This window comes from Dreissena polymorpha, chromosome 6, assembly GCF_020536995.1.
Source record: "Dreissena polymorpha isolate Duluth1 chromosome 6, UMN_Dpol_1.0, whole genome shotgun sequence".
NCBI lineage: Eukaryota > Metazoa > Mollusca > Bivalvia > Myida > Dreissenidae > Dreissena > Dreissena polymorpha.
Genome location: NC_068360.1, coordinates 29,638,114 through 29,665,127, shown reverse-complemented (window position 1 = coordinate 29,665,127; position 27,014 = coordinate 29,638,114). Strand labels below are relative to the sequence as shown.

At 35.2% G+C, this 27,014-nt stretch overlaps 1 protein-coding gene across 8 annotated transcripts in view; it reads right to left on the bottom strand.

The window, feature by feature from the left end:
• Nucleotides 1-27,014, bottom strand: part of LOC127836395 (monocarboxylate transporter 12-like) — a 65,397-nt gene that overhangs the window by 36,869 nt on the left and 1,514 nt on the right. The window contains exons 1-8 of one of the 8 annotated variants that reach the window (XM_052363010.1): nt 25,790-25,937; nt 25,239-25,397; nt 18,016-18,254; nt 15,966-16,109; nt 9,239-9,973; nt 8,840-8,890; nt 7,150-7,318; nt 1,230-6,608 (exon numbers count right to left, since the gene is read on the bottom strand). In XM_052363010.1, the coding sequence (XP_052218970.1) occupies nt 6,563-6,608; nt 7,150-7,318; nt 8,840-8,890; nt 9,239-9,973; nt 15,966-16,109; nt 18,016-18,247 (1,377 nt within the window). In that variant the 5' untranslated portion in view covers nt 18,248-18,254; nt 25,239-25,397; nt 25,790-25,937 and the 3' untranslated portion in view covers nt 1,230-6,562. Of the gene's footprint in view, nt 1-1,229; nt 6,609-7,149; nt 7,319-8,839; nt 8,891-9,238; nt 9,974-15,965; nt 16,110-18,015; nt 18,255-24,918; nt 25,008-25,238; nt 25,398-25,789; nt 25,938-27,014 lie in introns of those variants that run through there. The other 7 variants (XR_008028744.1, XM_052363009.1, XM_052363008.1 and 4 more) reach the window with 7 other exon arrangements.

Sequence of the window (27,014 nt, the reverse complement as noted above, 5' to 3'; positions counted from 1 at the left end):
ATGCCCCGCCCCCTGGTGGCCATGTTTTTCAAGCAACCGGAACCATTTTCAAACTTGTCCAAGTCGAAGATAGCATTGGGACCAATCTTCTGACCAAATTACATGATGATCGGAAAATAAATGTGGCCTCTAGAGTGTTAACAAGGTTTTACTATAGCAATATAAGGAAAAATCCCCCGCCCCCTGGCGGCCATGTTTTTCAACCAACTGGCATCATTTTCGAACTCGTCCAAGATAATATTGGGATGAATCTTCTGATCAAGTTTTATGAAGATCTGACTATAAATGTGGCCTCTAGAGTGTAAAAAAGGTTTTACTTTAGCCATTTATTGCTATATAAGGAAAAATGCCCCGCCCCTTGGCAGCCATGTTTTTCAAGCAAACGTAACCATTTTCAAACTAATCCAAGATATCATTGAGACCAATCTTCTGACCAAATTTCATGAAGATTTGACAATAAATGTGGCCTCTAGAGTGGTAACAAGGCAAATGTTGACGCTGCACGACAGACGCCGCACAATGGACAAAAAGCGATCACAAAAGCTCACCATGAGCACATTGCGCTCAGGTGAGCTAAAAATGTTTCAGATTCGCACATTTTCGTTGCAGTTATGATATTTGTCAGGAAACAGTAATACAGAACATTTACCATGCTCTAAAATATTCATTATATGCATCTTTTGACGATTTAAAACCTGAAAATTATAAAGCGTTGCAACGCAAAACTATTGAATAATTTGGACAGTTCTGTTGTTGTCCTCATATCAAAGACATAGATAACGTCTCTGGTCATATTTTGTGATACTACGAGGAGTGCTTCTATAAACTTTAAAATACATCTCCCTTTGTATGAGCACGGATGGTTGAGTGGTGTTAGCGAAAGACTTTTACTCCAGGGGTCATAGGTTGGATCCCAGTTGAGAGTTAATTTTTTCTCTTTAATTTATTCTTGTTTTTTTACTGGAGCTTTTTAGATACAATGTTTACATTTATCAATATAAAGCATTTAAAGACAAACTTTTAATACATGCCAAAATCTGTGAAAAGGCCCATTTAACACTGGATAATTATGTGGCTTTTTATCAGAAACAGGGAGAGAGTCTGCAGGGTTATTAAACAAAGATTCTTGTACACTATACTGCAATATGAAGATAGAACTATTGTAAGATCTGGGATATGAAAGGACCATTAAATCACAAGCTTACTTAATAACAAAACAAAACAATCGATGATGTATAGATAGTTTTATCATTTTCAAAGATGAGTATTAACATGCAGAAATAATCATAACATTTCAACAAAAACCAGTTTCATTTCTAGATATATGTTTTGTATGTGTTCAAACTGCAACAGCGGTATTTTAAACGGTTAAACTGTCCGTTGTCATAAACGGTAAGGCCAATAGCTTATCCATATATACATATTAACCTACACAAAGTATTTAAAACGTGCATCTACAACCTGTTTTAATTCATTTTCATCTACAACCTGTTTTAATTCATACCATAAATGTAAAGAAAATAAACACTAATCATAACATAAAATGAAAATATAAAAGCAACAATCTGAAAATGCCTAAATACTTCAAATAAAATATTTTAATTTTTAATGACATGTTTAAATGTGTTAAAATTGAATATAACACAACAATAAATGTGACAACGAAGAGAGCTTCTATTAACAACAGTACTATGATGTAAATAACAACACACACTATGGCAAATTGCAAGAGACAGATGCGCAAATCCATTCAGAAATGTATACATTCTGGATTTGAAATTTGAGTCTTAAGAACAATTAATAAATTAGTGTTCATAAGACAATTGTCTATGAAAACTACTATTGATACACAGTGATAGAATTTTTTATCCTAAACGAGAGACAACAAATTACAGTAGTAAATTTGTAGTACTCAAAATATCCTTGCTCGTACACAACAAGTTTCCTTGAGAGCTTATTTTCCTGATACAATTGTTTTCATTTTCCGCTTTTTTGAAAACATAAAAATCTTATTTTCAGTTTCAAAATGCATGCGATATTCATCATTATTTGTTTCACATTGAGTTAATTTGATTCACCAAACAATTCATGCCAATTATGAGGGCTATGACAAAATTCACTATAATTATGTTTGCAATAGAACGACAAAAAAAAGTCTTATTGGCAAACCACAGCAAAAATCTTTAAAGCATCATCACATTCTGACCAGATTTATTGAAAGCTTCATTAAAACATTAAACAATTTACATGTAATTTATTCACAACAAACATCAATAAAAAGTGATACATACAATCATCATCTGACAATAATAATACTACCCAATATTTAACACATACAGAAATGCAATACATAACGGCTTCAACATAGATAGGAAACAATTAGTCTTAACCTTTCCCTGTATAACCAAAACAAATAGCAACAATAGAATATTCCTTTTTGTTAATAAAAATAACCTTAATAACATCAATTTAAGTTTTTACTTTTACTACATATGTGTTTTGCATAATGAAATTCACATATGTTAAGGTGTTTCTTATTTACCCAAAAGTAGTCCGAACCTTTCAGGAAAGGGCATTCATATTCAAACATATTTTATACTCAATGCCTTCTCTTTTTTTTAAACAACCTCTGACTTGCAACAAATGTACAGCCAGACAGCAAATGAAAATAGCTACAGGAAACAATAAATCCAGTCACTAACATGTATGTAAAATGATGACCAGTAACTATCGCTAACACAAGAACTATAATGATAACATGAATGTGCACTACAAATAACAATATAATGTTTAAGTAAGAAACACTAATAAAGGTAAGAATTCACTGCAAGTACTTGAAAAGCCCAACACAAAACAAGGGCAATCAAGTAACATGTTAATGAATTGAAGAAAAGAGTCTCCTCGCTAAGTGGTTAACACCAGTATAATTAAGCAAAATTATTTTTATAAACTTCCATTAATTGTTCAAGAAATTGGAAAACAAACACAAAACACATTCATTAGCAAAGCATGATTGTATTCGCCTAAGATGTCATGGATAAAATACAAACATTTATTCAATATATATTTTAATTCTAATGATTAATTAGTATTGTATTTTTTAGAACATAATTTAAGCTAAACTCATAATAAATTGTTTATTGCAATAGACAAATCACAACAAAAGCTTATAAAAATATACTAGTATTCCCTTTGTATTCCGACTTAACTTGTTTATAATGCATAACTTGAATAGAGAGAATCAACTCTTAAAGTTGTACTTCGCAGGAATGGATTCTCAAAGAGAAATAAACAAATACCAGAATAAAACAGAATAACTCAAAAGTGCCATGTAAGTACCTTACCAACTTTTACATAAACACTCTTTATGAATTAAATAGTTCTGGTCAATATTGAAACTTAATCTCAAGCTCTTATATTAATCAGCATTTTGTATCCCCAAGACACTATTTGTTTGCTAACATTTCAGAATCAGGGAACAGCATTCACAAAGCTACCTAGAGTAATTTTAGGTAAACTCATCTTAAAATCATGAAATTTATCATGTTTTTATATGTTGTTGGAATGTATGTATTTCCCACACAAAACAATAAGATTTTAACATATAATTTAGATATGACATACTTTACCATTTGTTGTAAAACCATGATCCTTAAATTTAAGTTACAAATGCATAGGGCCTTTTTTAAACAAAACTTCTAAAACAAAATTTCAATAAATATCTTAAATGCATGAAAATAAATTTTTAAATCCCAACATCTCTAGCGAGTTCAATATAAAATACGTTTACATAAAATTGTTGTAAACAAGTAATTTTCCTAACAAGATGATAACTGCATCATTTTGATCTCACATTTTCACTTAAGTACATCTTATATTAAGCTGTCTTTAAATTGTTTTGTGAACACCAGCCCTGATTCTCTACAAGAAATCAGTGAGTATACATAAGCATACTAGAGTTGTTAATAGACAGTAACATTCTGGGCAACAGACTGATTTTACAAATCAAGATAAGTCTACCCATGACTTAAGACACGGACGAGCCTAGCTTCCATGGCAACATATGAACTGTATACATGTGCAGTGCAGCTCAGCGGCGTTGTGTTAGTCTACATGGTGAGTTAAGAGGCAGACATGTCTGGCTTCCATTGTGACATATTCATATTGCAGTGCGGCTCAGTGCTGGAGGGTTACAGTGCAGGAGGACAGGGTGGAGGGGTTACAAACTACTGACAAAAGAGGATCTGCAATTGAAAAAAACAGAAATTAGTCTACATATTAGACTATGTTGCAATATCTATTTGATTAGAGGTGGAAAAACACTAAGTCATCCAATCATTCAAGCTGCATTCAAGAAAAAATACAGCTGTATAAATGAAGGAATAAACTTGAGGGTCAGGTTTTCTGAACCTAGCTTACTTAACCCTTCACCACTTTAGATAATATTTTGAGGCATTTGTAGTCCCTTTTAAAGTCTCATTTAATTAAAGACAATTCTTACTAGATTCAAGTTTGGAAGGCTTCATTTTCAACCCTTAGATACTAAAGAGCAGCAAACAGTTTAAAACCTGAACAGAATGCGAGTTACTCGCAGCCTGTTCTGGTTTTATGATGTTTGCCCATAGCTATTTTAACACTTTGTTTCTGAGTGGGAAAGAGTTAATATAGCTCTATACAGCATTAGCCTAGTATTATATCATTTTGCCTTACTTGTCCTTTGTAAAGTACCAGTAATACTTTTCATATATAAAACGTTAATTATAAATGATGGTAACAATGTTACCAACATTTTACTTGTTCATCAAACTACTCTCCCAAAGCTGAAAAATGCCATCGCTGTTGATGATATACCTGTATGAGCTAATCTGACACTAGTGACGTAAGTATAACTATGAAACACACATTGGACATACTTATAAAACTTATTAATTACTGCCTGAAGAAAACATGAAAACTTTGTGAGGAAAAAAATACAAACTTTGTGGAGAAAAAATGACAACTTTGTGGTGAGAAAAATAAAAGAAATTGTGTCAAAAAAAAATGTATGCAGCTTAACAATTTCTACACAATCTCACTGAGAGCACCAAACTGTATTCCAACAGATGTTTAGATTTACAAATTAAGATCACTTATTTCAACATTGAACAAGATGTGTTTGTGAAACACAATATCCCCCTAAATGATGTTTGACCTTGAAGGTAGACTTTGACCTTGTGAAGAATGACCTTGACCTTGACCTTTCACCACTCAAAATGTGCAGCTCCATGAGATACACATGCATGCCAAATATCAAGTTGCTATCTTCAATATTGCAAAAGTATTCATAAAATAAGCGATTTGGGCCACATATATTTGACCTTTGACCTTGAAGGATGACCTTGACCTTTCACCACTCAAAATGTGCAGCTCCATGAGATGCACATGCATGCCAAATATCAAGTTGCTATCTTCAATATTGCAAAAGTATTTATAAAATAAGCGATTTGGGCCACATATATTTGACCTCTGACCTTGAAGGATGACCTTGACCTTGACCTTTCACCACTCAAAATGTGCAGCTCTATGAGATACACATGCATGCCAAATATCAAGTTGCTATCTTCAATATTGCAAAAGTATTCATAAAATGAGCGATTTTGGCCACATATATTTGACCTCTGACCTTGAAGGATGACCTTGACCTTTCACCACTCAAAAGGTGCAGCTTCATGAGATACACATGCATGCCAAATATGAAGTTGCTATCTTCAATATAGCAAAAGTTATTGCAAAATGTTAAAGTTGGCGCAAACAGACCAACAGACAGACAGGGCAAAAACAATATGTCCCCCACTACTATAGTGGGGGACATAAAAATTAAGCCCTTGCCAAGTATGTTATGACTGTTGCATAATCATTATCTATTGAATAAATATCACCCATGCACTACAAATATAGATGTGTACATGCAATATGCTATAGTTCCTTCAATTTCAAAAGGTAAGATCACAAGCAAAATAAAAGTGAAGCTGTTCCCTGTATGTCACCAGAAAACAAGAGGGCAAACATGTAAATTATTTTTAAAATAAACAGCAGTTTTGGGAAATTTGATGACAAAAGTGATATGGCTTCATGGATCATTTAAAAATGACACAAATCATATAGGCAACAAATCATCTAGGCAACCACAAAGTGATCAGAAGATTATCCACTTTGCTGTAGCTATAAATGGTCAAGTAAAACAATTGCTTTAGTGACGAATCAGATGATACAACTGTGCTAATTAAACAATTATAAAAGCAGCATTAAGTCTAAGTTAGTGAGTTTTTAGTTCATGTTATCTTTTAATATTTTATTTTTGTGCCATTACCGGAACAATTTTTTTTTTTCACATCTCTGCTGTTGTTCATTAGTACTTTACTACTCACTAAAAGTAGTAAAACTCCTGTTAAGCGAAAGTCATTGAGTTAAAATAATAGCACCAATAAACAGAAGGAAAAAAGTGTAAACCAATAAAAAACTACGAGACAACTACAAAATGACTCGAGATACAACATTGTTTTGATTTTCAATACCTTCCAAGTTAAATATCTGTTTCAGGTGACTGGATCAATTCATTAGGATTGCAGCTATAAACAAAAATCAAAAGACGGTTGGCATAATTGTAACCTATGTAATTGTCAAATAGTGTGTTGGTAGCACTGCAAGAGTGAATATTTCCAACAAAGTCAAAAAGAAACAGCAAAAAAAATGCTGATAGTTTTTCAAATACCCTGGTCTCAAAATGAAAAGTTCATGAGCAAAAACGAATCTTTTTGAAAAATAATTGTAGAAAATACCAGAAAAAGTTATAAGCCCTGTGGTACCAAACAAGTGCCTCAATGACAAAGACTTCTACGACAAACGTCACAAAGGTTATTTACATACCCTTAAACCCAAACAATAAATACATCATAAATGTTAACAAAGACAAATTAGTTATTTACACCCAATAAAATAAGACAAATTAGTTATTTACACTCAATAAAATACACACTTAAGGCATACCATATACAACATACACATACATAAATATGAAATCTAAAGCACAAATCTCAGAATCACAGATAAGCAATTACAATTAGTTAAATTTAGTCCACCCAGTTTTGCGTAAACATCAATAGCCCCTACATTAATGTCTGGCCATTTGCGGTGGCCTTGACCTTCACGGGTTCGTACTGCTCCTCATCGAGAAGCGGCACCTTTCTTGGTCCGCACGACTCCTCGGCCGAGGGTAGCGGCCCGCAGTTCTTGAACTTGAACAGCAGGAGTATCACGTTGCTCCATATCAACGAGGCACCTGTCAAAGGTGGAGAAAACAATGAGTCCAGATTTTAGAAAACAGGGCTTAATGCATGTGCATAGAAAGTGTCTGCAGAATGAAACATTGACCCATTGGTGCAAAAAGTACCATGTGACATCCAAATTAATAGGCTTATGGTACCATTTTGCACCAATGGGGTAATATAGTCTAAGCAGAAAGTGTCCTCCCTGAATAGCCTGTACTGACTGCATTGGCTTACCCTTTCAGTGCTGGAACCGAATTTTGAAAGCCTTTGCAAACAGTTTTGATCCAGATGAGACGCCAAAGAACGTGGCGTCTCATCAGGATCCAAACTGTTTGCTAATCTGATAGTATTCTATAAAAAAATCGAAGAAAATGCTAATTATAGAAATTTAGCAGACAACATTTTAGCAGACGACAAATTTCCCAGCATGCAAAGGGTTAATCTGGGAGGACACTTTACACACATGCATTTAACCCCATTTTCCCAGGGCAAGGCTCATATGCTATATATCTAGCGGTGAGTGATGAGAATTTTTGTTTTCTGTTTTGGGACTGGACCCTGTGATAATATTGTGATAATGAATAATTTTTGGGAATATTGCGATTAAAAAGAAGCAATTATATATTTAAAATGGCAAAACTTTATGGCAAAAATACTACTTTGTTTTCATAAATGAAGCTTTTAAAAGCTTTTTAAACCTTCATGCCATTTTTTTAAACCTTTATGCCATAATTTTGTATGCGCGCTGTGTAAACTAAGACTGAAAAATATTTATTTCAAAAAGACAGTCCACTATAGATGGCTTTAGTTCTTAGGTCAGTATCTATCAAGGTTGGTTTGACACAGTAAGATAAACTATTTTAACTGGCTGCAAAATGGCTACTTGATATCAAAAATGGTGACAGGTTTAAAAAGTTTGCCAGCAATGGTGGCAAATACCAAATATTTTCCAGTGAGAATCCATCTTTACGTTTAACAACTGTTTCTGTAAACAGGAAGTCTCTTTACAGAAATCTGCTATAGGTGGAAAGTGTCAGGTAAGCTTACTGTACAGGTTGACAATTTGTGTCAAGTTCTGAGAAAACTGGACATAATGCATGTGCGTAAAGTGTCGTCCAGATTAGCCTGTGCAGTCTGCACAGGCTAATCAGGGACGACACTTTCCGCTTTAATGGAATTTTTCGTTTCAAGGAAGTCCCTTTTTATTGAAAATCTAGTTTAAGCGGAAAGTGTTGTCCCTGATTAGCCTGTGCAGACTGCACAGGCTAATCTGGGACGACACTTTTCGCACATGCATTATGCCCAGTTTTCTCAGAACAAGACACCTTTATGTACAGGCGTTAAGAAATGGATTTATCTTAGTGTAAGTATTGCTGCTGTAGAATAAATTATAAACTCCCTTTTAAAATTTTGATAAATTAGTTTGACATCAAAAGGGGGAAATCGGCTGAAAGGAGGAGAAATCACATCACTGACAATTAATGCTGCCCACTGAAATCAGACTTCTCATACTATAGCATCCCGAAGCATACCTGCCATGTAGAAGGCATAGTGGAACTGCTTCTCTTCCTGGATCAGAATGCCTGCAACAAATAATGAGGTAAAGCATGGACAAACTAAACACACATTAACGTTTGAATTACAATAAAACTGACATTGTTCACAATTTTGAGAACATCTCGACTAAAATGTGCACAATTTTGAGGTCTCGACTAAAACTTGCACAATTTTGAGAAGTTCTCTACTAAAACTTGCATAATTTTAAGAATATCACGACTGAAATTTTCTATATTTTAATGTTTGTGACTCATTTTTTCACTATTTTGAAAAGTTGTTTGTTTTTTTTCCCATTAAATTGAGGGGCAAAAGTCTGCATCACAAAAATGGGGGGAAAAAGCCCTGTTTATAATTGATGATATCCACACACATACCAGCACATGGTCCAGCCACAAGCCCGCCAACGGCTATCATGAAGCTGAGATAGCCGTTACCCATGGCAACATACTCCGGTCCTACCAACTCCCTGGAAACCTGGGAGAGGAATGTCGTCCAGTAGCCGCCATAGAACCCAAACAGTAGCGCATAGCCAATCTGTCCAGCGTAGTTCTCAAACAAACGCTTGGAAATACCGGTCAGAACCACACCAATTGCCACCGAGCAAAGAAGTGCTGTAACATCATCCAGTGCACTTTTCCTGCCCATGAACGCGAATAAAGTCCGAGAAATAAAACTAGCAACTCCGATACAAGCCACTAGCAAGAACGAGTTCTGCAGGTTTGTGTTTTCATGAATGGCGTAGGCGGGGAGGTACATGTAAACAATGGTTGACCCAAAGCTCCAGAAGAAGTTACTGATGCACATCCCGTGGAATATCGGATTCCTGAGCGGCATGCACGATAACAGCGGCATCAACCGCGCAGGCTTCCTCTTATGGGAGGGGAACATCAGTACGCCGCAGACGCACAGGTTGAACGAGAATCCGGCCAGAACCAGAAGGGTTCCCCTCCAGGCGTAGTACTCCATCAGATGTTTGATGATGAACGGGAACGCGATGATGCCCAGTCCAATACCGCCCACTGCGACGCTCAGCGCCTGGAAACGCTTCTTCTGGAAATGCTGCTCAATTATCATTATCGACGGCGTGCAAGCGAGCCCGAACCCTACACCTGTAAACAGATAGGTGCATGTTAGTATGCATGACATGCTGCTTAGCGATTTATTTGCCCAATTGCGAAAAGTACGGGTACCAGCCCTATTGGGAAACTGTGCGCAAAAAATCCTCAAATTGAGTCTCTTCGCGTCGTAACATCCTTATATTGGGTAATTGGTGTGTTTGATTTTTTTATCCTGAATACTTTAATATTGATAACTCAATATTGTCAAGTTGTTAATATTATGTTTACTTAGATTCAAGAAATAGAGCTGCATAGGGAAACTTATTAAATGTATTTGTATTTTTTATATATTTTTTTAGAAAACTTTAATTGGAAATTTTTTGACAGCAATTGGGAAATTTGTTGTTTTTTCCTGATTGGAAATGTGCTGTTTTCCAGTACTTCATAAAGAAGGAAAAAAATAGCTGCTGCTTATACCCATGTGCATTATTGATTGTGGTACATGTACCTCACTGTTGTGCAATCATCATTGAAGAGCCAGGGCCTAGAGCCTAGAATCATGAACATTAAGCAGCGTTCTGAGAAAACTGGTCTTAATGCATGTGCGTAAAGTGTCATCCCAGTTGCAGTCCGCACAGGCTTATCAGGGACGACACTTGCCACTTTTATGGCATTTTTAGTTTCAAGGACGTCCCTCCTTACAGAAAATCAAGTTTAGGCGGAAAGTGTCGTCCATGATCAGTCTTTGCGGAATGCACAGGCTAATCTCGGACGACACTTTACGCACATGCATTATGCCCAGTTTTCTCAGAACGCGACTCAATTGTTGAACTCAACTCAGACAGTGAGATTTTTTCGAATCCCACTTTTTTGTATGTGAGTTGAACAAATATCTCAAAGGCCAAATATTTGTTATGATTATTTTACAATGTATGTGATAAAATATATATGCATAAAAATAGAACATTATAATTGTTTAAATATTTGGTTGCATAAATGAGTAAATGATAATCAAATGCCAGCTTATACAAATAAAACATGTAATTGTATGAATAGTATCTAAACGAGGAGCTTACAAAACAAGACAGAACAAGAAATGTTTGTAAAAGATGCAAGCCCCCTGACTTACAACAAAGTCGTCCAATCTTCACAAGACCATTTCAAATTGTATGGTAACTTGTTGTATATCAAAGCATTCTCTAGATATTGCCAGGTAAAAAATGGTACATGAATGAACCAACCGAAAGGTGCAAAATAATAGAACTTGTTTTTATCAAAGGGGAGAAAAATGCTCAAAAACCAAGTTAATGCATAAAACTAGTTTATCCAGTTTACACCAAAATGTCATTGCTAAAGAATTCATGTAAAGAATGCCACTTTGGTAGATTTCTCAGGCACTTAACTTTGACATTTATCAGACAGTATGTACTGCTCCATAGACCAAATATGGTCTGCCAACTTTGCGCTCACTTTCATTTGTATCAACAATCTTCATTATCATAAACTGAAATGTGTCACACACAATTCAGAATGTTAATCACATTATCGCTTCACAAGCTGGTTGGAGCCACCATGTACAAATACATTGTAACACGAACTTTATCACAAGCTTGATAGCATAACAAGTGTAAAATAAAGCAAAACACTTACCATCACTCATGTTCAGATATATCTGACACTTAAAAGTGTAAGAGTGTATCAAAGGTCAGCATAGTACATGGTGTACATATGAATTGGCTGTCAAATAATCTGCAGCACCATGTGAGTTTTAATGTTTAAATGTTTGACAAAACGCTATACAAATTATTATAGAAAACAAAATATTCTTAACTTCTTGCCAACCAAGGACAAGAGATCATGTTTTCATGCAGTATATGAAATAAATGAAGTACAAAGTGTCTTTGAAACGAAAATTACTTTAACTTAGCTTTAGGAACTAATTATTTGACCTCAGAGCAGATTCACTGTACATTCATCAATCGGTCCATTTGGCATAACATACTCTTTAATATAATATGACAAGAACATGAACTGCTTTTCTTACTGTTAAATATACAAATATAATTATATTCTTCAAGTTGACAGAGAGGTACTGTTTGCAATCTTGAAAAGATACAGAAAATAGGATAAACCAGAGATTGCCAAGCAATATTGTCCCCTACAGGTGAAACTCCACCATTGTCAGAATTTTTTTTATTTGTTGCCATAGCAACCAGAATTCTTGACGTAGGAACAAAATAAAATGACATGCATAATCTCCATATTGCCATCTATCCATGTTTCAAGTTTCATGAAAAAATATGAAGAACTTTTAAAGCTATTGCAGGATCCCGAAAAGTGTGACGGACTGACGGACTGTCACATAACAGAGTGCAAACCATAAGTCCCCTCCGGTTTCACTGGTAGGGGACAATAAACAGTGTTAAGGGATATATATGGGATCTGGCACAAGTTGTCATATCATACCATATTTTATTAAACGAGTTCAGGAATTTTGTTAGTAAGCGAGCCTTTGGAGAGACTAACGAATTTCCTGAACGAGTTTAATAAAATATGGTATGATATGACAATGAGTGTCAGATCTTTTTTATCACATGCTTTTAAATGAGCAAATTAAATAAATATTTACGCAAAAATAATGAACAAGAGGGCCATGATGGCCCTGAATAACTCACCTGATTAACCAAATACAATCCCAACCCAGATTTCATCAAGATTAACATTCTGACCAAATTTCATAAAGATTGGATGAAAACTGTGACCTCTATTGTCTACACAAGGTTTTTCTAATATTTGACCTATTGACCTAGTTTTTGACCCCAGGTGACCCAAATACAATCCCAACCCAGATTTCATCAAGAGAAACATTCTGATCAAATTTTATAAAGATTGGATGAAAACTGTGACCTCTATTGCATACACAAGGTTTTTCTATTATTTGACTGACCTAGTATTTGACCCCAGATGACCCAAATACAATCCCAACCCAGATTTATTCAAGACAAACATTCTGACAAAATTTCATGAAGAATGGATGAAAACTGTAACCTCTATTGTGTACACAAGGTTTTTCTATTATTTGACCTAGTGACCTAGTTTTTGACCCAAGATGACCCAAATACAATCCCAACCCAGATTTCATCAAGATAAACATTCTGACCAAATTTCATAAAGATTGGATGAAAACTGCGACCTCTATTGTCTATACAAGGATTTTCTATTATTTGACCTAGTGACCTAGTTTTAGACCTAGTGACCTAGTTTTTGACCCCAGATGACCCAAATACAATCCCAACCCAGTTTTAATCAAGATAAACATTGTGACCAAATTTCATAAAGATTGGATGAAAACTGTGACCTCTACAGTCTACACAAACAAATTGTTGACGGTTTTTCTATTATTTGACCTAGTTTTAGACCTAGTGACCTAGTTTTTGACCCCAGATGACCCAAATACAATCCCAACCCAGATTTTATCAAGATAAACAATCTGACCAAATTTCATAAAGATTGAATGAAAACTGCAACCTCTATTGTCTACACAAGGTTTTTCTATTATTTGACCTAGTGCCCTAGTTTTTGACTCCAGATGACCCAAATACAATCCCAACCCAGATTTCATCAAGATAAAGATTCTGAAAATTTTATAAAGATTGGATGAAAACTGCGACCTCTATTTTCTACACGAGGTTTTTCTATTATTTGACCAAGTTTTTTACCTTGTGACCTAGTTTTTGACAACAGATGACCCAAATACAATCCCAACACAGATTTCATTGAGATAAACATTCTGACCAAATTTGATAAAGATTGGATGAAAACTGCGACCTCTATAGTCTACACAAGGTTTTCAATTATTTGACCTAGTGTTTGACCTAATGACCTCGTTTTTGACCCCAGATTACCCAAATACAATCCCAACCCAAATTTTATCAATACATTCTGACCAAATTTCATAAAGATTGGATGAAAACTGTGACTTCTACTGTCTACACAAGCAAATTGTTGACGGACACAAGCACACACCCACGCAAATACGGACGCCGGACATCACATGGTCACATAAGCTCACCATGTCACTTAGTGACAGGTGAGCTAAAAATCCTGAATGTTGTTTACGTTTCGTGACGTCATTTGACGTTGCAATGTCATTTCAGCAAAATAACAAAATGCGATTGGTCAATTATCAAAAACTAAGCCAATGAAAACGCTTAAAAATGTTGTATTACACATGTGTAATATAAACAAATATGTAATGGTTGTATTACATGGGAAACAGGGTATAGCATGTGATAATAAGAAATTCAGGCAACGGTGTCTGCAATTGCTCATGGCATCTACATGTAGCATATGAGGTGGGCCCCTAAATAAGTACACTGGCATGTCATCTACAACAGAAGTAATGCAAGAGCAAACATGGGCAGCTTTGGTTGAACTGCTAGTTTTTAACATTGATAATTAAAGTCAACGCTACTTGCATGTACTAAACTGAAGCTTCATTAACAATATAAGCGGCATCATGCAAAAATTCCATCGTTAAGTCTTGCCAGGAGCTACACTGTCTGCTATAGTCATGTAATGTCGTGTGGTCTCATTAGATAAATGGCGCTGGTGAAATATTTATGTACTAAAACATTATTTATCCCTCAATCACTACATGTATCTTTTCGCCCCCTGCGTGCAAAAAGGTACCATGTGATATTGAAAGTCGAAGGCATATGGTACCTTTTTGCACCAATGGGGCGTTTTGATCTATTGCATATCTCAAAATCATGATATATCTAAGATAGCGATGGTTCAACATTGAGGTGTTAATATCAAGTGTATTGACAGCTATACTTCTCCCATATCTGTGAGAATATGTTATCTTATCTCAGCATTTAAACACAAATGATACCATATTCTTATCAATGAATTTCAGCACCTCACATTGAATGGAGATCATATTGTACCTAGATTAATGATGCAAAAATATGAAATAATCATTTCAGTTATCTTTGGTTCAATTTATACTAGTTTGCAAGATATATTTATGACCATTATACAGCCAATAACTTTAAATAATACATAGTATTACATTACTTTTTGTGGTAAAAATTATATTTGACCTGATTCCTAATCCAAAATAAAGTTGTTGTTTTTTTATTGACTCCCTGAAATTCCCGACTGTAGGTTCACCCCCCCCTTTCCCAATTTATTTCTAATATAAATTGCAACATTTAGGTTATTTCTCTATTCAGCTCTATAAGTTGAACGTAAGTAAATATAAAATTGAAAACACGTTTATTATCACACTTTTATTCTCACACTTTTATTCTCTAGTATTTATAAGCAAAAACTGCAATACAAATTTCCCAATTTTAGTCATAACAACGTTCTTTTTCCGAATCTAAGGATGCCCCCTTTTCAAAAATGGTGAAAAACAACACAGTATCATGTCAAATTCTTCCAATGATATTACTTATTCCATGACAATACAACTGATTCTTATGTGGGAAGTATAATGCAGCATCAGCACACTCATGCTCTTTTTCTGTTGATATGGAAAATTATTTTAATTCTTAGATCCCAAATTATTAAATTCCATGTGTTACAAGTCAATATGTAAATAACCTGTAATCTATCCATGCGTGTACAACGGTATTACCTGAGTCCACACATGACTCACCTGTCATAAATCCACACATGACTCACCTGACATAAGTCCAAACATATATCACCTGTCATGAGTCCACACATGACTCACCTGTCATAAGTCCACACATGTTACTCACCTGTCATAAGTCCACACATGTTACTCACCTGTCATAAGTCCACACATGTTACTCACCTGTCATGAGTCCACACATGACTCACCTGTCATAAGTCCACACATGTTACTCACCTGTCATAAGTCCACACATGTTACTCACCGGTCATGAGTCCACACATGACTCATCTGTCACAAGTCCTCACATGTTACTCACCGGTCATGAGTCCACACATGTAACTCACCTGTCATCTATCCATGAACAACCAGTCCATAAGTCTTAAAATGACTCACCTGTCATGAGTCCATACGTAAGGTAGAGCTGATGTATGTCGTTCACGAACACTGACAGGGCCAGGCCTCCTGCTGACACCAGCCCACCCAGCATTACGCACACTCGACTTCCAAAGCGGCTCATAAAGCAGCGGAACACAATGCCTGAAACCATCAAGCACCATATTCGCAAAAGGCAACATTAAGGAAGCTTTGCTGAAAAAAAAATGATGTTAATTTTATGATTCTGTAACTTAAGCTGTGCAATTCTTAAGGTTCTTTTATTCCATCCATATTTTTTTTTTGCCCAGTTGGGAAAAAATACCCTTACAGTGCAGATCTGGAAAAATACATGTAAGCGCGAAAATCCCTGAAATTGTGAAAATTCGCTCCTTGAAATCTTAAAATTGGGAGTAATGGGTCTTTTACATTGCTTGGTACAAATCGCACAAAAGAATTAAAATAATCAATTACATGACTTTAGGGTTGAACTGTTCAGTTTCAGTGCCATTTTGATTTGTTCACTTTTGGAACAAAATTTACTTAATTTTCCTTCCTTTTGGGAATTCTTCAGTCAGCAATTGGTATGTTTGTAGTTTGTCCTCAATTGGGAAAGTAACTCCAACAGGTACTTTATAAATATGGAAAGAAAATGCTGCATTCTCTTTTTAAACATAATATAATTTAATAATTCAGCCTCATTCATCACTGCATTTAAAAATATGCAAAGCACATCATACCCTTTACTGGAAATACATTTCACAGTCATCATGCCTCATTTGAAATATTTTAACCTCTGGAAAAGGCTTCAAATGCATGTAGAAGGGTGAAAAAAAGGTGCCTGGTTTTGCAAGATAATCAAAACGGTATAATGTTATATTTGTTATATAAAAAATTTGTTGATGAACTTTTTTGTTTAATAAATTCACTCTTGACTTGAATGTTATTTTTATTTCAACTGGATTAGTAGTATTAAAGTAAATTTTACATGGCGGACCCACCCTCTTTTTATGGAGTTTACAAACAAAAAGTTGCAACCAAATATAACTTTCTTCAGCCAGATGTGCTCATTATTGGTCATTGGTTGGTGTAGCTAAGGCTGAATGGGTCAAGTTTCCCACGGGTACTACTTCCCCGTATCCGGATACTTTAAAGTATAATTCACCGTACAGATTTTTAAATTATACTTAGTAAATCTTTCTAAGTTTAAGACTTTATTTCCAACCCTAAGATACTAATGAGCAGCGAACCGCATAAAACTGGAACAGACTCCCTCTTTTCGTACTACTTCCCCGTACCCTGGGTACTTTGAAGTATACTGATACTTTTGGATAACCGGTATTCTTACAGGTACCCCATCTTTCCTAATAAAAAAAAATGTACCCAACATTTTTCGTACCAAATGTTTTTTTTCGTACCCACTTTTTTTTCGTACCCATATTTTTTTTCAAACCCCCATTTTTTATCGTACTCAAATTTTGTATCGAACCCCATTTTTTTTTACCCAATTTTTGTTTCTTTCCAAAATATTTTTTGGCATAATTTTTTGTACCCAAAATTGGGTACGACAATTTTGGGTAGGAAAAATTATGCCAATAAAATGTGGGTACGAAATAAAATTTGGGTACAACAATTTTAAAAACGAAAAAATTATACCAAAAAAACATTAGGGTACGAAAAACAATTTTTAGTACGAAAACAAAATTGGGTACGAAAAATTTTGGGTACAAATTTTTTTTATTAGGAAAAATGGAGTACCTGTAAGCATACCGGGGTACCCTAAAGTATCAGTATACTTCAAAGTACCCGGGGTACAGGGAAGTAGTACGAAAAGACGGACGGACAACGCCAAAACAATATCCCTCCGCCTATGGCGGGGGATAACAATAATAAAACCAGAAAAGTCTGCGAGTAACTTGCAGTCTGTTCCAGTTTTATGCGGTTTGCTGCTCATTAGTATCTTAGGGTTGGAAATAAAGTCTTAAACTTAGAAAGATTTACTAAGGGACTACACAATTGCCAAAATGGGTTTCTGAGTGTGAAAGGGTTAACATTATTCAAGGGCACATACTTGACAGTGCAGTGGTGTAGATCTGAATAGAGCCTGCCCAAGATGTGTCAAAGTGGTTCTCCCCGAACACATCCTGGAACATCACATGGAAGATTCCAACGCTGTATGTGATGCCACACACGAGGAACTGGACGAAGAATGAGCCCAGGACGACCACCCAACGACCCGCCATCTCTTCCTCATGTGCCCCCATGTCACTGCCCAGAGAGCTGCTGGCTACGTGGTCAAACATTTTGCCTCTGTAAGAAGACATTGTGAGTATATCATCATTGATAGGGGGGGGGGGGGCGGATATTTATATGGATCAGATAGGAAATTTATAAAGGAAGAAATGGGTCAGGGCCCTCAATCCATTTTAAGGGAAGCGGGTCGCTACCCATAGCAGGGGAAATTTTTCGCGTTGTTTCCCTTTTGGGGGGATTTTTTTACTTACTCTCTAATTATAACATTTGTACATGTTTGCACTATATTCATTGCTTTTTTCATAATTTAGTATGTTTGACAAGATTAAATTAAAATAGAATTGAGATATAATAATCATGAGACAACTCTATCTATAATTTTTTTTATTTTTTTTTTAGGGGGAATTTTTCCCCCAAAAAGGGGAAAAAAGTATAATTTTCAGGGGGGAATGCGGCCGAAATTCGGTTGATTTGACAGATTGAGGGCCCTGTGGGTACATGTATCTAGTTGTCAAACTCTATCTATAAGTGGTTTTTATTAATATATGTTAATCATACTGTTAGTGTTACAAGGCTTTCTGATCACTGGCCAGCAAGCTGCTAGCTACATGGTCAAATATCAAGCCTCTGTAACATTGTTAGTAGGTATTGTGAGAAGATACCTTATATTATACAGTACAGCCAACGCGGAACAAACATAATCCTCAGTCACGTCACGGCAAGAATCGTTAGTACGCGGAGGCCGCAGCGTGTGTTCACGCGGCGTATCGCCGAGGCACTCGGCATTGATCCGCGCAACAATGCCGAGTCTATATTAACCATGTGTACTTTCGCGGAGTAAATCCGCCTCCTACGTATGCAGCGGATCGTGTGAAAAGATATGCACCTACGTGTACATTTGTGTAGTGTAGAAACCTAGACGTACGCTTCTTTCATAGTTATTATTTTCACTTCTTAATAAGTGATATGGCACGCAATGCGCTTTAACAAATTATCGTTGAATAAATTACGCACAATGTTAAAGTTTCGTTCAATTCTCAAATGAGCTTTATTAAATTTGTAATCCGAAACACGCTTCCGAATTTTAATGCTAATGCGACATCAAAAAATTCTAGCGTCAAATAAACAGTGCTTAAATATCCTTTGTCTCCATAAAAAGCACGTGAAAATTATGCAGACATGTAGAACGTTGCATGGAAAGTGTGGGTGTATTTTGTGTTGTATAAAAACATGTACATCACGCCAGGCGATTTATGCGTGTTCAGTGGAAAAAAAACGCCCCGATTGGATGTTATTTCATCACATCTTTAAATAGTAACAAATGCCAAAATGTATTAATTTGATACTTAAGAATCAGGGATTTCAATAGATTTTAAAAACCAGGAGTCAATGACCCCTGGACTGAAATTTTGAGGAGTCAAATTGAAAAATGCTGGGGTCAATTTCGAAGCGTGTTTATTGTGTTTTTGTCTGTATTATTCATGATTTTTTGATAAACATATGCTTTAAGAGTAACACAATATCTTAAAAAGTTATACTGCTTTATTAAAGAACAATACCATGATACATAACACAACATTTTTTAATGGTACACAAAGATAATGACAAAACATAAATAATTTGTGCGAACAATATCCACATTAAGTTTTTCATTTCACAACTTTTATTATTTCTATCACTATGTTTATTTGTAAAAACAATAAATGCTCATTAAAATCTACTTCATCATAACACATTTAAGTCTTTTAACACATTTAAGTAATTTAAGATATATGGTAGCACCTTTTCATCACATATTTATCGTCATTATATTATCATCATCCCTATGATAGCTTTCGTAACAAAACACAATCTAAATGCATGGAACATCTAGTATATCTATTACTGTTTATCCGAATACTATGCATGTCCGAAATATGTACACTTAAGAATGCCTTACCTGTAGTAGTTTAAATTTAATAATCCAAATTTTCATTCTTGTTTTCTGGTTTAACAAACCTTATAAAATGTTTGTTAAATCCAGTTAATGCTTTCTCCATTATTGAATCACCATTACTTGTAATTTGGATTGCCAGCTTTGAATTAAATGCGGGTTATAATTTAATTCACAATACGTCAGCGATTTACAATGTCGAAAGTCATGACGTAGAAATTTAATTCTACTCGGATAATTTATATATAATCGAAGTACCGGTAATCTGTTTTCTCAATGTTTATGTGTAGTATTATGACTTGTTAGTATAAAAAAAATTAACTGGTATTCCAGTTTATATAAGATATATGGGTGTTACTCGTAATTATCGGTAGATTAACAAACTGACAAAACTCGCTGGACTGAATAGTGGATCTACGTAATTAATAGACCTTTGATCAATTTTGTTTTTTCTTTATTTTTGCCGACTTTCTTTAACCTTGTCGTCTGCAAAGTCTGCAAAAAACTCTGCAATTATCGGATGGTCAATCAATTATCACGTAATCACAGCTGCTAATTACCCAGTTAGTGCACACGCACTATTTAGACGGTGACATGTGTGTTGGAAGAGATGAGATAAGATAAACAACGCCCGGGGTATTCTCTCGATTATAGACCAAGTTTCAAATTCTGATACATTAATTTCAATGAGAAGCACAGCAGGATTTATTACCATGGAACTCGATATGTTAACTGACTGACGCACGGGTCTAATTTTGGATGCGTCAAAATGACGCACGGCAGAAAAAAGGGTTGCGTCAAAAACAAGTCATTTTTAATTTGCTCGCGTCAAAACGCAGGATTCTGCGTCTATTGAAATCCCTGAGAATAATTGAGAATGTGTGCGTGTCTTGAGCACTTTTATCGTAAATATTTACCGGACTTCATATACGCATAGTCAAACAATAGTTATAATAAGCTGACAATTAATAAAACAATACTGTGAAACCATTTATTTTCGTCGGCACAAAATTTTGCCCTTTTCATAAAAATGACTATTTCGTCCGCTCTTAAATTCGCCCATTTCTGGTTTTGAAAAAAAAACACGTCCGATTTGTTTGTAATACATGTAATACGCGGTTGCGAAAAAATCGTGCTGGGGAAAGAGAGGTGACACTTGGTAGTCACTTGCAGGAGGTGGGCCTTGTTTGGCATATGCCAATTAACAAGTCTGTTATTTTAGGTGATAGTAACTGTCCCTTATTATTTTATGTCATTGACACGTTCTTTGTTATGATTAGCGGATAAGTGGGACTGAATAATCGTTAACGAGTGTTTTAAACAACGAAGCCAATTGCCAATTAGTCTTTTTCCATTACTATCACGGTCAAACTGATAACAATCCTGCCTTTATCGGCGCCAATTAGAGAAGGTGCGAACATTATGGGTTATAATTATCGTAAAAAAATTATTTTGGTCATATTTCATTAAAGTTTCAAGCGTTTTGCATTGTAAATATTTGATCATTTTAAGTACAGTAATTTGTCTGCAGTTAAAACCAAACAACCAAACACAAATCAAAATGTTCTTTATTAATTTGTAACAAAGCGCAGAATATATTTCAGTCAGGTGTTGATCACACATCGTCATATTTTAATTGCGTTTAATAGTATTGTCTTTAATCCGGATTCGCCGCGGGTAGGCTGTATAATCTGCAACACCCCTGAAAAACACAATACACACAATGGGTAATAAAGTTGTTAACAATTAGCGCTAATCAACACTATTATACCTAAACGAAGTCGACGCATTCGATACAGCCTTATTGCATTCGCGTTTTACAGGAAATGTCAGTTGTCAGTACACTGTATAATTAACACCCCTTTGTGTCAAAACCGGATTTAACTTGAGTGTGTATAGTCGACTGTTTCATGTTCTTTGTATCAATACCATCTGTGTATCTGTATTATAAGTATACCAGTCAACAAACAAGGTGCGCGCTTCCGCATATGGGTATTCGGACGTTCAAAAAATTGACCTACGGTTTAGCATTCACGCCGTCGAACGCATTAAGCAATATAACTCGTTTTTTTCACTATTTCTTTATTTGCGAGAAATACTAGTGGCTTATAACTTACCTTGCAATCTTTTTTCCTCGCATTTTGCGAGTGTGCGAGTGTTAATATCGAGCCCTGTGTATATGCGCGGATTACGCTGGATTTAAATGCCTCATGCCTACAGTAATTCAGACTTATTTGTTTCAAATATGGGACATGATTGTTCGTTAGGATCTTGAATTCGTCCATCGGTCGAAGGACGAAAAAGGTGAAAATTGATGTCGGACGAATAATAATGGTTTCACAGTAATTAAGTGTTGGTTATTGATGTGGCTTCAAACTGCTAATTGTCTCAGCTAAATTATAATAGCAAAAACAGCGAGCAATTATAAATCCACCATCTGCGGGAGCCTTGACCACTCGAATGTGCAAAAACATAATTACGTATGTGTGAAATACATACACTACGGGCTTGAAACAAACTAACTTGGCCAGACACATTAAATATGCTTATATGCTAGTACATGTTGTCGTAAAAATAAAACCCAAAACAAATATGTTTGTTGATTGTTTAATATAAAGACAATAATCATACGGCGCAATAAACGCACACAAAGTAACTTAAAGTACTTTAGCCGATTCTAAAAATGACAATGGCAAATGATTATTGCAATTTTATTAATACATTCCCGTGATAATTTTATTTTGTTTTTATAAATTCTATTTTCTTTTATTTGCATTCTTTTAAAATAATAATTATTTCTATCCGGATTACAGCAATTTCTTTAGAAACGGGAATGCAATCACTAAAAACAAAACAACAGCATGCTTTTTATTAACTATTTTATCTATTTTGAATCCACGCACATTAAATTAATTATGATTTTAAATATTATTATAATTGTTCTTTTAAATTTCTTTGACAAACTAATCATTTTAAAAAGATTTTGATTTGAAGATGCGCATCGACTCGGCATCATGTCACGGATCGCAGCTTGCCTCGGCATGTCTCGGCGGACAGATGCGGCGAAATGCAACTTGCCGCCGCATACTGACGTGGCTTCAACGGCCGACTCGGTATCGACTCGTTGCGCCATGCCGCCGTTAATCGCGAAATATGTTTGTTTCGCGTTGGCTGTACTGTATATATCAGGGATATCAATAGATTTTAAAAACCAGGAGTCAATAACCTGGACTTACATTTTTAGGAGTCAAATTGAAAAATGCTGGGGTCAATTTTGAAGCCAGGGTTTTTTGGTCTGATTTTATAGCTGAAATTCTGCTATATTCCAAATCGCAAAAATTATACTTTTCCCCAAAAATTGCTAAAAAATTCCCAATTGCGAAAAAAACGCTAATGAAATGGGCTGTTTCAATTTTTAACAAAGCGTGGTCCGATCCAGTCTCGTACCGTTTTAAGACTATACCGCGATTTGGATAACATCCGCAATATTGGCTTGCCGATATTCTCAGTGTTGTTCAGGCACTTACAATATTTGTGATGAAATTTTAAAGTTTTGTGATTTGGCTGAATGGAAAACAAATATGTCGCACAATTTGAAATATTAAGTGAAAAAGATTCCTAAGCAAAAATGTGGACAAACGAAAACTGTTGATTTTTTTTTGCAAGCGTCAATTCATTTACTAAACAAACATCAACAACAAGTTCAACCTCCCATTGAAACTCCTTCCATTGCTATTTTTGGGATTTTATCAATTGATAACATGCAACTAAAATGATGTCAATAGGCCAGGCTTCCTGAAAAGTCCCAAAAGGTGCCTGTCAACAGGACAGGCTGCTGGAAAAGTTTGCCTGTCCGGACAAAAATTCACCTGTCCGAACAGTGCGAGTTTATAACTGAAGAATTTAGTAAAGTTTAACTCATATTTATTGCAATGTGCAGCCTGTGTATAAGTATTGGACAACTATAAGTAATACTCTTAAATATTCTCCGTACAATATCAATCTTTAACCAAACTATCTGTTTTATATTATCAAAAATATAATGATAATGCGATATTACACTGATATAAGCACATTTCCGTGTTATTTTATGCGTTCCGACGATACATAAAGCAAAACATTGCTTACATATGATGATGACAACTTCAAATTTGACAATTTCGATCATTTGTATAAGCATTTTTTCCATGTGTAGTTTTTTGTTACAACCTTTGTAAATGGATAGATGGTAATAATCGGACCAATCAAATTGACGTTCTCAAAAAAACAAAACAAAGGGAGAGCACTCCTAAGAACTAGTGACGGGATAGTGTTCTTAATTACAAAAAGGCTCGAAACTAACGAAAAGAGTTATTCTAATTACGAAAAGAGTTATTCTAATTGGGTGTTATCGTTCTTTTGGCTAGTATGACTTTTCGGTATTAAGTCATTTTTTTGCCTGTCACAAGGACCGGCGATATTAGAAACTTCGCCGGACCGTAAAGAATTTTGCCGGACAAGACCGGAGGACCGGCCTTTTCAGGAAGCCTGTAGGCAACTATTACATGAAATATTATCAACTGCTGTTGAATGAAATAGTGGTCTCTTAAATAGCTGAGCACGTGTAACACTATATAAGAATAGCTTTCGTTTGAGTTGAAAGTTCCCATCCGGATCAGTTTTATCCGAAATACAAGCAAATTTGCAAATCTAATATGGTCAAATTAAACATACATTTTTTTCAAAACAGTTATTCTATGGAAGGATTAAGAATTATAATTTTATAAAGAACTATAACGCATAACTTACGCTTCAGTAAGCCACCAAAAATGATAATAACCCAAATTGCGTTGGACGACCTTCCTTTTCGGTGTTAGTATGCGTATTACTCTGGACAATAAGAAGCCAGGTTACATTGTACTGTGTTACAGAATGTGTTTTGTGTTAGGACGTGCTACTGGATATATTGGAGTAATACCCAGGTAGCTATTGTTGATAGTTCTACATGTATCTATGCTGTAAATATTTAAAATTACGTACATTTTGCATGTTAACTTTTTGTAAGTATATGTATATCGCGCCTTTGTTAAAAACCTTTTATCCAGTTTTATTATTATGATTTAATATACATTATAATACGCTGATCAGCTTCCACCACTTCGGGCCAACAACAGCTTAAGATCTATCCGCCATCTTAGTTCGCCTCCTGGGAATAACAAGATTACAGTCACTTTGTGATCGAAGTCTATACCGACTGTTTGCTGGGACAAACATTTCTTGCAAGTAACCTGGAGCATAACCATGGACAACACGAACACAATTTTTGCGCTATATAAGTGACATGTATTTGTATTTGTGTATCAATATACAAATACAAATACATATCACTTATATAGCGCAAAAATTATTATAAAAATATAATATTGCGCTTCACAAACACTGCACATTGGTTATCCGTGAAAAAGATTGAACAAATGAGTTTTAAGTCTTGATCTAAAACAGCCCTCATTGTCAATGACTTTTATGTGGCTTGGTAGATTGTTCCACCACTTCGGGCCAACAACAGCTAAAGATCTATCCGCCATCTTAGTCCGCCTCCTGGGAATAACAAGATAACAGTCACTTTGTGATCGAAGTCTATACCGACTGTTTGCTGGGACAAACATTTCTTGCAAGTCACCTGGAGCATAACCATGGACAACACGAAAGACCATAACCAGGACTTTGTACATGATTATAGCTTTTACTGGTAGCCAGTGGAGTTGTTTCAAGAGTTCAGTACTTGGTTGATCAAATGACGCATTCAGGACCACTCTTTCTGCATGATTTTGAGTCCGCTGAAGCTTTTGAATAAGGTAAGCTGGTAGATCGGTGAATAAACCATTGCAAAAGTCAATATGGGAGTGTACAAGACCATGTACTAACACCTCCGCTGACTTCTGTGTCAAATGCCTGCGTATAGCTTTTAAATTATGCAATTGCATTAGGGCAATTTGACACTTCTTCGTGATGTGAAGGTCAATGTTAAGAGTATTGGTCATTGTAACACCAAGATCTCTCACACGGTCTACTAACTTAACCATGCATCCTCCAACACTCACACTTGATATGGACATTTTAGATAATTGTTGCCTTGTTCCGTATAAAATGATTTCTGTTTTCGATTGGTTCATTTTCAGCTTGAAAGTTGTCATCCAGTTAATAATATCATTGAGACACTTATCAAGTTGTTGTAGAACTTTTGCCTCATTTTCATGATTTCCTGCCTGAATCTTGAAGGCAATCTTGTTGTCGTCTGCATAGCCATACATATCAGCTGGATACTTCTGAACCACCTTGTTGAGGGCCGATATATACAGAGTGAAAATCACTGGTCCAGCACAGGAGCCTTGGGGGACGCCGAATCTCAAATGCTCAGTGTCAGATGAATATTGTCCTATCAAAACTTTCATTGGTCTGTTAGTCAGGTATGACTCAATCCATTTTAATGGGGTACATACATATATACATACTTTAAAAGTGTGTATATATATATATATATATATATATATATATATATATATATATATATATATATATATATATATATATATATATATATATATATATATATATATATATATATATATATATAATAAACTCTAATACAGGAAAACGTTTTAAAATAATATGGACTAAACATTTCAAGTTCGTTTTTTTCACATTTACCATAGCAAAACAGGAATGCTTTCGTATTTCTGCAATATTTCGGTATCAGGGCAGTTTTAGCATGCGTAAACTCACATAATCAAATCTAATATTTAAGGCAGAAATTCTCAGTGATAAAAATACAATAATTAAAAGTAAGCAAACTCTAAAAAAAATCGAAAAAAGTGAACACATAAAAAAATCAATGTTCCTTATAG